This window comes from Mus caroli, unplaced genomic scaffold, assembly GCF_978045245.1.
Source record: "Mus caroli unplaced genomic scaffold, Mus_caroli_1 scaffold_16, whole genome shotgun sequence".
In the NCBI taxonomy this organism is placed as follows: Eukaryota; Metazoa; Chordata; class Mammalia; order Rodentia; family Muridae; genus Mus; species Mus caroli.
Window position 1 is genome coordinate 6,051,127 of NW_028227271.1, and position 13,372 is coordinate 6,064,498.

General features: G+C 46.1%; 1 protein-coding gene across 3 annotated transcripts in view; it reads right to left on the reverse strand.

The window, feature by feature from the left end:
- Pfkm (phosphofructokinase, muscle) overlaps window positions 1–13,372 on the reverse strand; it is a 39,050-nt gene that overhangs the window by 19,397 nt on the left and 6,281 nt on the right. The window contains exons 1-2 of one of the 3 annotated variants that reach the window (XM_021183835.3): window positions 4,949–5,050; window positions 1,264–1,356 (exon numbers count right to left, since the gene is read on the reverse strand). In XM_021183835.3, the coding sequence (XP_021039494.1) occupies window positions 1,264–1,348 (85 nt within the window). In that variant the 5' untranslated portion in view covers window positions 1,349–1,356; window positions 4,949–5,050. Of the gene's footprint in view, window positions 1–1,263; window positions 1,357–4,899; window positions 4,919–4,948; window positions 5,051–13,372 lie in introns of those variants that run through there. The other 2 variants (XM_085831611.1, XM_029469609.2) reach the window with 2 other exon arrangements.

Here is a 13,372-nt window from a genome sequence, read left to right on the forward strand (position 1 = left end):
GGACAGAGACTGAAGAAGATGAAGACATCCAATGTCGACTTCCATTTACACACTCGCGCGCGCACACGCACACACACACAAGCACAGAACTACCAGGAGAACAAAGACTGTGTTTTCCATTGATCTACCCTTAGCACCTGTCATTCTGTTTGATCACATAGGTGCTCAGTAATTAATTTTATTTATTAGCAATCCACTTACTGAGTGTGTACTATGGCCAACCATTCTTTTTTTTTTTTTTTTTGGATTTTTGGTTTTTTCCAGACAAGGGTTTCTCTGTGTAGCCCTGGCTGTCCTGGAACTCACTCTGTAGACCAGGCTGGCCTCAAACCCAGAAATCTGCCTGCCTCTGCTTCCCAAGTACTGGGATTAGAGGCGTGCACCACCACCACTCGGCTGGCCAACCATTCTTGAAGCACTGTACTCGATTAAAGTGATCAGGTTTTTAAAAGAATTTTCTTGTGAAGTATTTCTTGGTTACTCTCACCAGGACTTATGGTTTTGCTGACTAAGCATACCCACCATGGCTAAAGCACACTGGCTGACTTTTGTTCCTGTGCCTGAGTAAGAATCCTGGTGACACAAGGGATCTCTCTCAGGTGAGAGACGGTCAGCTTCTTTACAGCAGGGTTCTGTACAAACTGAGCGCTTACTGCGAGGTCTGGAAAGCCTCGGGTCAGAAGCACCTGAAGCCTGCCATTTCTTTTCCTATCATTGTCCCCGTGGCCTGACAACCCTGCAGAGAGATTCTCCTCTACAGCATACCGTCAGCTTGAGCACGGAAAAACACGCAAGTGGGGATTTTTTTGTTGTTTCTGAGTCATCCATCCATCCCTCCCACTTAGTTTTCCCCCACATACTGTATGTTTATGGCTTCTTAAACTCTATGCAGAGAAAGGCTCTGTGGTTCCTGCCCCAGCTGCCCCACTGCGGCTGTAGTGATTCACTGATGATCTCCTTGCCTGAGTGCTTGAAAGCATCCACAGACTGCTCTCTCAACATCTTATCTCACATCCTCGCCAGTGCTGCTCAAGGACCAACAGCACTAACTTCCAGAGAAGCTTGGACAGGAAGGAGTACTAGGAAAGTTTGGGTCAACAGTAGTAGAGCAAGCAATACCTAAATCTGCTTAGAGGTTCATGTCAGAAACTAGAAAACTCAGAATTCAGGGTGAACCTTACATGAGAATAGTTCCAGCCTACAGACTTGAGAGTTGAGAAACTCAAGGGTCACAGCAACCAGGCTTCTGTCCCCTCTGCTTACCTTGGGCATCTCCACCAGAGGTCAACACGGCGATGGCCTTGCCAACCCCCAGGGTTTTGGCTGCATGATGCTCTTCATGGGTCATGATCCACTCTAGAATTCAAGACAATGGTCGATTAGGATGCACTGGATCAAGGTGCCACTGGCTCAAGAAATGTCTGTCTTAGACTGGCTCGAGCCACCCACTAATGCTGGGCTGTGCAGCCACAGACCTTTGGAAGTCTTCCAGAGGAGAGCCACACCCTCTCAGACAAGCTAACAGGTCAGAGTAATCCATCCAAGAGTGCGTAAGTCCTGGCTTATCCTGCCCTGTCCCCTCCCACCCCTTCTGGAACCTGTCTTTAGAACAGGCTTAGGTCGAGAGGAAAGGGCACTTGACCTGAGAGAAATCTGAAAGCAGGGAGCAGATCAGAGTGCGTTTTGGGGTACTCCCTTTTTATGAAATGGGGAGGCATTGTAGAGGGCATAAACCGGGTGAGGTCTGAGGTGCTGACAGAGAACTAGCAATGTGGAAGCAAAGAGTCAAATGCAGGCTGGCTCCCGGCTCAGAGGAGAACTGAGTGAACCAGGCTCGGTGACAGGAGCAGAAACTGCGGCTGGAGGCTATAAAGGTCTGCTAGAGGCAGACAAATCTCAGGCATGGCTAGGGTCTTTCTACAGTTCTGCCCATACACACACACACACATGCACACGCATACACACACACACATGCACGCGCACGCTGGTGTTATGAGGAGACCTTTATATACTGTTCATAGGATACATACATACATACATACATACATATACATACATGTCCATAAAATGCCAATATGCTCGTCACTCTCTGTTACCCAGGTTAAAACCTGTTACTTTTAAAATGTGTCTTGCCTGCCACTCAGAGTGGAAACTGCCAGTTACTAAACCCCATTATCCTTCCCTTTCCTCTCCCCTCCCCATCCCCTGTTTTCTCTCCTCGCTGCCTTCTCCCTGAGCTGTGGCAACAGCGGAGCTGGTCTCCCTTTAACACTGGAGCTTGCCCTGCCCTTCCTCACATTGTTTCCTATCTGAGGCTTTGGCCACTTTTGTGTCTACACACACCTTTGCCCAGGCTAACCCACCAATGTCCCTGTCCATTCATCCAACCAACCATACATACATGCATTCATACACACACACATACATGCATACATACATACCTCACTCCATTTCAAGCCACACCCCTCACCCTTATTAACCTACTAACTCTTAACTATCAAAGGGCCAAGAAGCCTTCTTTTTAAATCTCCTGCAAGTCACATATTGTTTGGAAATAATAATTGTTCATTTAGCATTTATATACAATTTTCATGACACTTTAATTGCTTTTTATACACTATTAGGAGGGTTGGGTTGGATCAAGGGCCAGCAAACTATATATAGTCTGTAGGACAGATTCAGCCTTTCTCACGTATTTGCATGGTAGCAAACTATATAGGGTCCTTACATCTCAAATGGTTGCAAAAATAGTTTATGACATGAAAAATTATTGAAATTCAAATTCCTGTATAGCGGGGCACAGTGGTCCTTGCCTGTAGTCTCAGCTATTCCAGAGTCTGAAGCAAGATAACTGATTGAGCTCAAGAGTTCAAGCCCAACATGGCAACACATTGCAACCCCGTATCAGAGACACAAAACACAGAAAGCAAAGGCAGAGTCCGAGCTGCCTGTTCATCCTCATTCTGCGCTCTCACACTGGGACAGAGTCTGGAGCCGTGATCTGGTGCTGTGCAAAGCCTGAAATACTGTGTCCTCTTAGTAAAGTCTCCTGACCACTGGACTGCACTGCTGTTAAGGGCACTTCCTCTACGTAGACTGAAAATTTCTCCAGGGCTGATTATTTTTAAATCTACATCCAGTGCTGAAGAAATGGCTCAGCAGTGGCTGCTTTCTCTTCCAGAAGACCTGGGTTCAATTCCCAGCACCCGCATGGCAGCTCACGACTCTCTGTTAGTCATCCGCACTGGATGCCCTCTTCTAGCATCCACAAGCATGAGGCATACATGCTGTGCACAAACATACATTCAGACAAAACTTATAGCCAAAAAGAAAAGGAAAACAAGCCCAGTTCTAGAGCCTACGCACTGAAGTCTGTGCACGCAGGAAGCTCAGTAACACTTGCTGAAAAGCATCAGTGACCCGCTGCACCACAGATGCATGAAGAGCAGGCTTGGGGGTGGGCATAGCTCCATAGTTTACTGCTAAAAGCACACTCAGGTCTGGGGATATACAACAGTTAAACAGCATTTGTACGGCCCTGGGTTGGATACATCACAGGTAAGGGAGGGAGGGAGGGAGGGAGGGAGGGAGGGAGGGAGGGAGGGAGGGAGGGAGGGAGGGAGATGGAATCAGTCTGGATGGCCATAAACAGATTAATGGGCAATGGAAATGTGGTCTATGTATGGAATGGAATTTTACTCAGCTATAAAGAAAAAAGCCTAAATTATTGCTTTTTTTTTTTTTTTTTAGAAAAATGGATGGATCTACAAAGTGTAGTATTAAGCGACCCAAACTCAGAAAGACAAAAACTACATTTCCTCTGTCTCTCATATGAAGCTCCTACCCTGTAAAGTAGACCTGTATACGCATGAACGGGAGTAAGTGTGGTTTGTAAAACCTTAAAAATTAGAGAGGAGACCAAGAGAGATGAGAATAGGTGATGAAGGATGGGGGGAAGTGACACGAAAGGAGAAGAGAACAGAGGGGTACACAGCAAAGTCAGGGGTCGCGGGGTGGGTGGGGGAGGTGAGGGAAAAGGAGGGTCTACTAAAACGAATTTTGTTCTAAAATGTCACAGAGACAACTAAGAGCTCGTATGCTAATTTGAAATAAAAAAGTAAATCAAAACACTCAGGCACATGTAGGACTTAGAAAGTGACAAACCGGGAAAGCAACATGAACACACATAAGCCTGGCATGCTAAGGTCATGATTTCTGCTGGTCGTGAGAAAGACTACATGATTGGAGAACCCAATGGGAACCCAAAATTTTGGAAAAGAAGAACAGATATCTAACTGTCCTGGCTCTTTTTCCCTGAGACTTTTTCTTTTATACCTGGAGTTTGTCACCAGATTGGTTCATCACCTGTAGAAGCCCCCAGACTTCTCCATGGCGTAGTTTCAGTGAGAGAGAAGAGTTCACCCTACCAAGGTTAGCTGGCCTGTAAACAGTGGCTCATGTTCTCCTGAGTTTATATGTCAAGAGGCACAGGACACAAAAATACATGCAGTTCGTATGCCCCCATACTTCATGGACTCGCGGTGACACGCATGTGACACAGTCACTGATGCTAAATATAAATATACAGAATCGTGTGTGTGTGTGTGAGCTCGCAGGGAGCAGGAACACAGCCTGGAAGCATCATAGGTGCACCAATTTGAACTGGATATGTGCCAGGGGAGGGGTAAGGCAACCAAATGCAACACAGCCGAGCACCCCTGGCCATGCCTCTGGGACCTGAGCATGCAAGTGCTGGGCGGTTAACCAGGGGGCTCTGCTTCTTCACGAGTGCCCAGCACCCATCCCCCTCTCGCCTGCGATTTCGGATGCCTTGTCACGTCTGGCCCTCTGTTCCTTTCCGTCCTCCCCACCGCCTGCTCCCGGCACGTTCGCTCCCACCTCACTCTTGGCTTCGCCCCTCGCTCTCCACCCAAGGCCTCCCTCTTGCCTTGTAGTTTTAGCTCTCCTCCGCCGCTGCTTTCTTGCAGATTGTCCTTGGGGAAAGGGGGAGGGGAGCTTGGCGAACACGGGGAGGAGCCAGGTGGAGGCAGCCGCGGGAGGAGGAGAGGCTTCCAAACCTCCACAGGCCGAAAATGGCAAGGAGGCTCCGCCTCCCTCTGCTTGCCTCTCTCCTCCTCTTCCTCCACCCCTTAAGAACTCTGCTGCCTTGTGGCCGCTGCTTGCATGCTTGCTTTCCGGGCACCACATCTTTATCTTGGGAGCTATCTGCTCATGTACGTGGGTGAGGTATCTTGGGAGCTATCTGCTCATGTACGTGGTGAGGGTTAGAATTGATCTAGTTGCTAATCTTGTTTCCAACTAAGCCAACTTTTTCTCTCCTGGCTTGTCTGCTATTCCTTGAATTCAAACGTGTGCCACTGTTAAAATCCAACCACAGCAATTGACCACCTCTATCGCTCTTTCAAGGAACATTTGTATCTGGAGTCTGTGTGCCAGGCTTTATCTTAAGACAGATCCCTGCCTTTAAGAAGCACAGAACACTGGTATATCTTATACAATAACCTCAAAAGTCTTTCCACATTTGCATCATTTCTCAGAGACGAAAGAGGGCGAATCCAGCTAGCATGCTACCAAGAACCAAAGAGGGAAAGGCCCCTTCTCAAGTTCGCAGCAGCAGGTTGCAAGAGTGTGGGAGGGAAAAGCTACCCTCCCAGAAGATACTTTTGCAGCAGGCGCTCTAAGGAACAGTGGGCTGGTGTTCCCTGAGCACCACCGACATCCCCAGCTCACACCCTCTGCGCTGCTGCCTCCCGTCTTGTCTTTGCCTGAGTGCTTATCCACAGTTAACTTTACTCCTGTGTCTCAGGACCGGTGGATCTCTCTACTGCCCTTTCTTTCTCTGCTAGCTTTGCCTCTGCCGTGTACATTGCGGATCTCTCTACTGCCCTTTCTTTCTCTGCTAGCTTTGCCTCTGCAGTGTACATTCCGGCTGCCAACGATGAGAATGCAAGTGAACAGGCAATGAAAACTGATACCATCGAGAAGATTAAAAGGGGAGGGGGGCAACCTATAAAACCGAAGGCAGTATTTGCAAATCATGTATCTGATAAAGGACTGGGATGTAGAAGAAAGACCCCTTAGACCTAGTAACCCCACCCTGTGCCATCAGCCTTTCTGTATCCTTTTCCCCACCCACCTCCCATCTCCTACCCTCTCTCAACCCTCATCTGAGAGTTTCTATTTGTCTTAGGTGGTGATTAACACAGCAACCACTGCTGGACAAAGTGCAACAAATAATAGAGCGCACCCCCACCCGGGAGGCCCAGGAATCATTCCCAGCGAAGGGTCAGAAAGAACGGAAGGGCCAGAGGCAGTGGGAGGCTGCAAGGAAAATTATCTTATGGGCACACCAGGGCAGCTGCAGTTATGAATCCACAGCAGTTTCGACAGCATTTACAAAACCTGTGCAAGCCAAGTCCAGACCATTCCAGCCATGGAGCAAACAGCAGTCCTTAGTTGCTGGAGGCAGGGAGAGACAGTTTTCTGAGAGTGTGGCCCCTGAGAAGCTGACTCCAGAGGAAGACCACATCCAACATTGTTTGGGCAGCACAGATTGATCTTAAAGGGTTAAAAGAATAAAAGAACACAAAACCGGGTGGGTTGCGAAGAGGAAGAGATTGGGAAAAGCATGGGGAGTGGGGATGAGTTTGATCACATAGAGTATGTACACGTAGAGGAGACTCAAACCTCTCACAGAACTAACTTTAAAAATAATAAACTTTATGCGCGAATAAAATCCTCTAACGGCTCAATAGTAAAAAAGACAATAACTGAGTTTTAAAATGGGCAAAGGATCTGGACAGATATGTTATCAAAGAGAACATACAGTTGGCAAATAAACATACGCAAAAACATTCATTTGTTCTACCACCAGGGAGCTAAGAGACTCTTACCCAACTATCAGATGGCTCAGATAGGAAGAGATGATAATATTAAATACAGTGAGACTGCAAGGCCGACCTGAACATTAGTGAACATCGTTCATTGTTGGCAGAATGCCCATTAGTTAAAGGCAACTTAACAGTTTCCAGTCACAGACATGGCCATCACATAACTCTTACTTAAATGAGTTACATCATGCCCTCACACATATGTACAGCAGCTTTGTTCACTCTTGCCCCAAAATAGAAGCAACCAAGACATCTCTCAAGGTAAATAGAAAAAAAAAAGCATGGCATGTTAATATGACAAAGCACTATTCAACAATAAGGAAAATTAATTATCAAGCCGTGAGCAGACATGGTGGAAGCCTAAATGCACCTTTCTCAGCAAATCAGGCAGTCTGAAAGTGCTACCTGCTATATAAGATTCCAGCTTTCTGGAAAAGACAAAACTATGAAGATCAGTGGTTACTTAGGGTTTGAAATAGAGAGGAGAGGAATTCGTGTAGAGCATAGACAGAGGATCTTAAAGGTGGTGTGTAGGAGGTGTGTCTGATATTTTAATTGGGAATCTTGAGTGTCAACACTAAAGGTCCTGTTTCCCAACTGGTTCTTGATTGATCAATAAAGATGCTAGCAACCAATGAACTGGGTGGAATAGGCAGGACTTCGAGTTTTCCCCCCAGGCAGGCTAGCAGACACAGGGGAGGAAAGAGAATTCACCATGCTTTGGAGGAAGAAAGAGCCATGAGCCATGCGAGATCTTGGGTGGAGTGCCCATCGACTGCTTCCCCAACTGGGCTTGGAGCAGCAGGTAGGATATTAGAAACATAATTAAGCTGAGGGCAGATTTAGGGTGCTGAGCTGGGAGTGAAAAGAAGGGTTCAATGGCTGAGGAAGGCTTAGAAGAGCTGGGCCGTTGAGCTAAAGGCTATCAAAGATAAGCTTATGTGTGGGTCTGTGGGTCTTTCATCCTGGGATCTAAGGGAACCTGGGTGGGGCTGGTAGCGTGGTTCACCCGGAGCTTAAAGCTGGGTAGTAAAAACTACATGCTATAGTGGGGAAACTCTTCAGTAATGTTGTAATGGTGGGCATATGTATGGCACTATGGATTTTTAACACTTGTAGAACTACAAAATGTGAACTGCAGACTTCAGTTAATAACATTGTATCAATATTGTTTCATCAACGGCAACAAATCTGCTGTGCTGTATCCATGCAAGATGCAAAAAAAAAAAAAAAAAAAAAAAAAAAAAAAAAACAGGAAATTGGATAGGACTCTATTTTGTTCAATTTTTTTAAAAAGAATATTTGTTCTTTCTGGGATCTTATTTATTTTATTACACCTGGAATGTAACTGAATAAATCGGTAACCCTGTAAAGCCCATAATTTATTGAACTCTTATGACACAAGCATGTTAGTTGAAAGTAAATGAAGTGAAAAAAAAGACCATGATAGTAAATAATTGATCTATCCATCCAGTCCTGCTTAGGGAGACAGGCACCAGTGGATACAACTCTTCCAGCACCAGAGAGACAGAGGAGACCACCCATTGCAAGGGGACAGCTCAATACAAACAGCTTTTCCTGCCTTTTAATTTTAAACTCCCAAGCTGAACTTTTTCCTTTTACCAAATTTTCTTTTCATCAGACAACTTTTGCATTCAAACTATGATTTCTTCCATGAATATTAACAACTTGGAAAAGGAACTTTTAGCCAGCTGTGGTTGATTTACTTAGTGGCTCAAAGTTCGAATTCATAAATTGATAGTGGACTGGCGATGGAGAAAATGGTTGGATCTAGCAGTTCTAGAGACTATGGTGTATACTCAATCTCCATCTAACTGGAGCTGAGAAGCCTTCCTGAGAGCGGAGCAGTGGGGAGGATGGCTACACTGTGGTGGCTAAGGAAGGCATCTAAACTTCGTCGTACAAGCCAGAGTGCATCAAGGAAGTGTCAACACACTAACAAGATGGATCAGAAAAGGATGCAGAAAGTGAGGTGGTGCCACAAATTCCTGAGGAAACTAAATTAAGGCCATTGTCACCAATGGAAGGGTTTAATGTACAGAAGTACGTGCTGTATCCTTCCATAAAGAAAGCTGAAGCCTTGGTTTGCACTGGAGACAAGCCCGAGGCGTGGGTCTGCTTTAGGGACTGAAGTACAAGAACTAGGCATGGTACTTCTCAAAGACTAGGTTTGGGCCAGAATATACTTCAGATTTCTTCAGCTTCTGAAAATGAAAATTCTAATTTAGGCATTAGGGTGGTGGGCCCTAGCGGGGAGAAAGGGGGGTCAGGGAGATGCTCTGGGTCATGAGGATATAGTCTCTACCTCCCAATGCCAGTCAGTGTGGTCTTCCTGTCTTTAGCATCCAGGGGAAGATGACCTGTACAAAAAATGGGCAAATGACTGATAGCGTACTTTGTGCCATGCCCCAGAAATCAGAAATTAAAGGCCTATTCTTTTTGTTTTTCACATGTGTATGCATATAGGACGGATGGATGTTCACATGCAGGTAGTCATGTGTGCATGTTCATGTAGAGGCCAGAGGTTGACATCAGACATCTTCCTCAGTTCCTTTCCACTTTATTTATTGAGGAAGGGTCTTTCACTGTACCCAGTTTGCTAATTCAGCCCATCTTGCTAGCCAGCTTGCCTTAGGTATCCAGTCTCCTCCTATCAAACTCTGGGGCTACACTCAGCTTTCCGTGTTTGCTGGGCATCTGAACTCTGGCTCATATATCCATGGCAAGTGCTTTATTCTCGGAGTCATTTCATCTCCCCCTCGCCCCAAGGCTGTTCTTTATGTTGATCCTCAGTGTGCAGGAAGACATTCAGAAGGCCCTGTTAAGCTTCTCAGAGTTCTTCTGGATTCACCTAGCTACTGGGGTATCATGTACAAGTAGACAACAGAGTTAAAAAAAAAAAATCAAGAGAAGACATTCTGAGAGACTAAGTGTAAGATGCTTAGAGAATTCTCTGGTAACTGGAGGTCAGAGCGCGCACGCGCATGTAAAGAAGCTCAAGTACTCCAACTAACTTACCTGGCTGGCGTTCTGCCCGGTGGTGTGGATAGGTAAATGAAAACGTGCAATGTGATCCATCCACAGAAACATTAGACGATGGGGTTGTTTCGTCATGATAGCCTTCGATGGCCATTGTATGTTTGCTGTGCCATTGATCAAAATACAGTGCAATGCGTGATTTTGTTTATATAAAGGATCATCTCCACTAAACATGGAAAGAAGCCTACACAACTGGTGTCATCTTAGCATGCGATGCTCCTTGCACCCAGTGACCTTCCCATTTGAGACAATGTTGAACGAGCTAGCTTTTGTCATCTGTTCACAGTCAAGAGTCATCGATGGGCAGTGGTGGTGGCGCAAGCCTTTAATCCCGGCACTTGGGAGGCAGAGGCAGGGGGATTTCTGTGAGGTTGAGAGTGGGTTCCATGACATCCACAGCTACATAGAAACCGGGTCTTAAAAATGAAGTGAGATAAAGATCCCTCACAAACCAGGGTCATCTGAGAAGAAGATACCGCATTCGAGAAATAATTCTTATTTAGTGATTGATGTGGCGAGGGCCAGTCCCAGTATGGATGGTGCCAAGCCTGACAGGTAGTTCTGTATGGTACAAGAAGGCAAGCTATGGAAAGCAAGCCAGAAGGCAGCACTCCTCCAGTTTCTGCTTCAATTCCTGCCTGAGTTCTTGCCCTGACTTCCTCTCATGATGGACTGTGCTTGCCAAATGTAAGATGAAATAAATCCTTTCCTCCTCAAGTGGCTTTGACTGCGGAGTTTCCCACAGCAACGGTAACCCTAACTAAGATCTACCCTTAGAAAATTCAAGTTCTGTGAAATTGATTCTGGAATGTTAAATCTTGACTTGTTGAGATTAAGGCAATCTTCGTAGGTCCAGAATTCCCATTTTTCTTCAACAGGAGCCTAGGTTTTTTTTGGTTCTTATACCGGCATATAAATGGGAGCTCTTGTTTCTGGTGCAGAAATTAAAAATACTTTCTTAAAGGGGAGGTGAGCCGTAGGCAGTAGTAACACTCCACACACTGGCTGTGCTCACAATGGCAAAACTTGGCATCTTGGTCTATACAGGCCACCTGTGTGTGAGTGTACTTGTCCAAAGACCAGCAGGGCAGTGGTGGGCATGAGTAATGCTGGGGTCAGACGCAGGAAGAGCTTGGTGGGGAGGTCTTCCGCAGAGAAGCTGCAGCCCGGAAGGCAGTGGGGAGAGCATCATTTCTTTGGATGCTCTCCCATTTTTGACTCAGTAGTAAATGGGGTGGTGTATGTTCTTTTATTCACCTGAAGTCATTGACATCTCCGAGGATCACTGTTTCAGTCGGCTAACTGGGGCCTAGTCCTGGAAACTTCCAGCCTCCACACAATCTAGTCCAGGCCCCGCTGTTTTCAGCCTCTGAGGTTTATTGCTGAATAAGCTCATTCTTCTTGTTCTTTCTGGACTCTGGCTGGCTGGTTCAACTCAGCTGTTCTGGCTCACACTGCTCTCCAAACTGACAACCTCTCCGCCTCTCCTGAATTGCTCTGCTTGGCCTCACGCTTGATTTGGCAATCGGTTCTAATTTTCTGGCTCCTTCTCGTTCCCTGGCTTCTTCTTGTCTTCACCTGTGTCTACTTTGTTCTCTCTCTGCAACCTGTCTCTGTACAACTCTCTAAAACTGCTTCTCCTCTCTTCTGCACTAGTCTGTGAAACTCTACCAATAAAACTGCCTCCTCTCTCTGCCCTGCCTTGGTCCCTTTCCTCTCTCTTCTCGTAAGAGTTGGGCATAACCTGTTCTGTCAAGTCTTTCTCTGATTCATCACTTTGTCTGCCACTCAATTAAGACATCACTTCCAAATATAGGTGCTTCCTTCTACAAACCAACTTTATGCTTGTCGTTTGGGATTAAAGGTGTGTACTAAGGTCGTGTCTATATTCCAGCCAGAGGGATTAAAGGTGTGTGCTAAGAGCTTAGCCACACCACTAGAAACTGGATTTTTCAGTAAATATCACAATCGCAGGGTTCACAATGTGATCAAATATCCTGCAACAAATAAGCTGCGTTACAGTCAGTGGCTACCTAGGTCAGCTGCTTACCAGTGAAGTCCCTAGGCACGGGGGAGGATTTATACTTAAGTGGGCAATTGGGTCTGCGGGACCAGAGCCTGGCCCACAAAGCTGCCCAAAAGCTTTTGTCCTGGAGGAAGCTCTATCCTGCATTCAGCTATCTTGGCTTTTGGTTTTGTGTTTCTTGCAGCTTAAACAAGTAATCAATTTTTTTCCCTAATATAATAGGAAGTCCAAAGATCGATTAAACAAATAAACAAACAAACAAACAAATAAATACTAAAGGGGTCGTGCCAACATGAAAAAGAGGCCACGGGGGAAGCCAGATCAATGGTGATGCCTCTGCAGTGCCCTCTGAGGAGTGTAAACTCATGCCCATGGTCACAAGATGGAGCTTTTAACAGCAGACACTGGACTCTTCTTGAAAGGTCAGAATAATGAGAAGGACAAAAGAAGGCAGCACGGAGGGGACCACGAGAGCATGCTCAGTGATGCCTGCCTTGGCTGTGGCAAACAAGCCTACAAACTTGTAAGAAAGTTGTGTGAGACTTTATGAGACCACAAATAAACCACACGGTTTGTATGCTGAAGAAACCCAAGGCTAGGCAAGTGTATACCTTTCACCAGAGCATTTGGGAAGCAGAGGCAGGTGGATCGCTACGAGTTCAAGGCCATCCTGATATACATGGTGAGTTGTAAGATGGCCAGGACTATATAGAGAGACCCTGTCTTGACAAAACAAAACAAAAGAGATGTCACGGTGTGCTTGGATTATATACCAGGTGTCACACAGTGCATCACACAACGATCACTATCCCACTGGGGAAGTCAGTTATCCAGAAGGAAATTGAGATGCTGCAAGAATTAAGCTATAGGAAAAATACTATGTATTCTTTTACGACGAAGGTTGCTTGTTATTTACAGAGGCACCATCTTAAGAATAAAGACTAGAGCCTTGCGGTGGTGGCGCACGCCTTTAATCCCAGCACTCGGGAGGCAGAGGCAGGCGGATTTCTGAGTTCGAGGCCAGCCTGGTCTACAGAGTGAGTTCCAGGACAGCCAGGGCTACACAGAGAAACCCTGTCTCAAAAAAACCAAAACAAACAAAAGAAAAAAGAGTGCACATGTATAAGCTGGGACCAGCTGTTATGATTTAACATTGAAAACCGCACTCTCCTGTTCCTTGGCGTTTCTCTTCTGGTGAGAATTGTCATGTGGGTGAGTGAGAGAGCTGTGGTGGCATTCTCTCACACAGGAAGGAGCGACAGTGTCACTCACACCTTCCAAAAGAACTGCATCAAGTTTGAAGAATGTATGAAGAAATGTCACCTCGAGTGACTGCTCACAACAACTCAATACTGTAGGAAAGCAGGGAGCGACA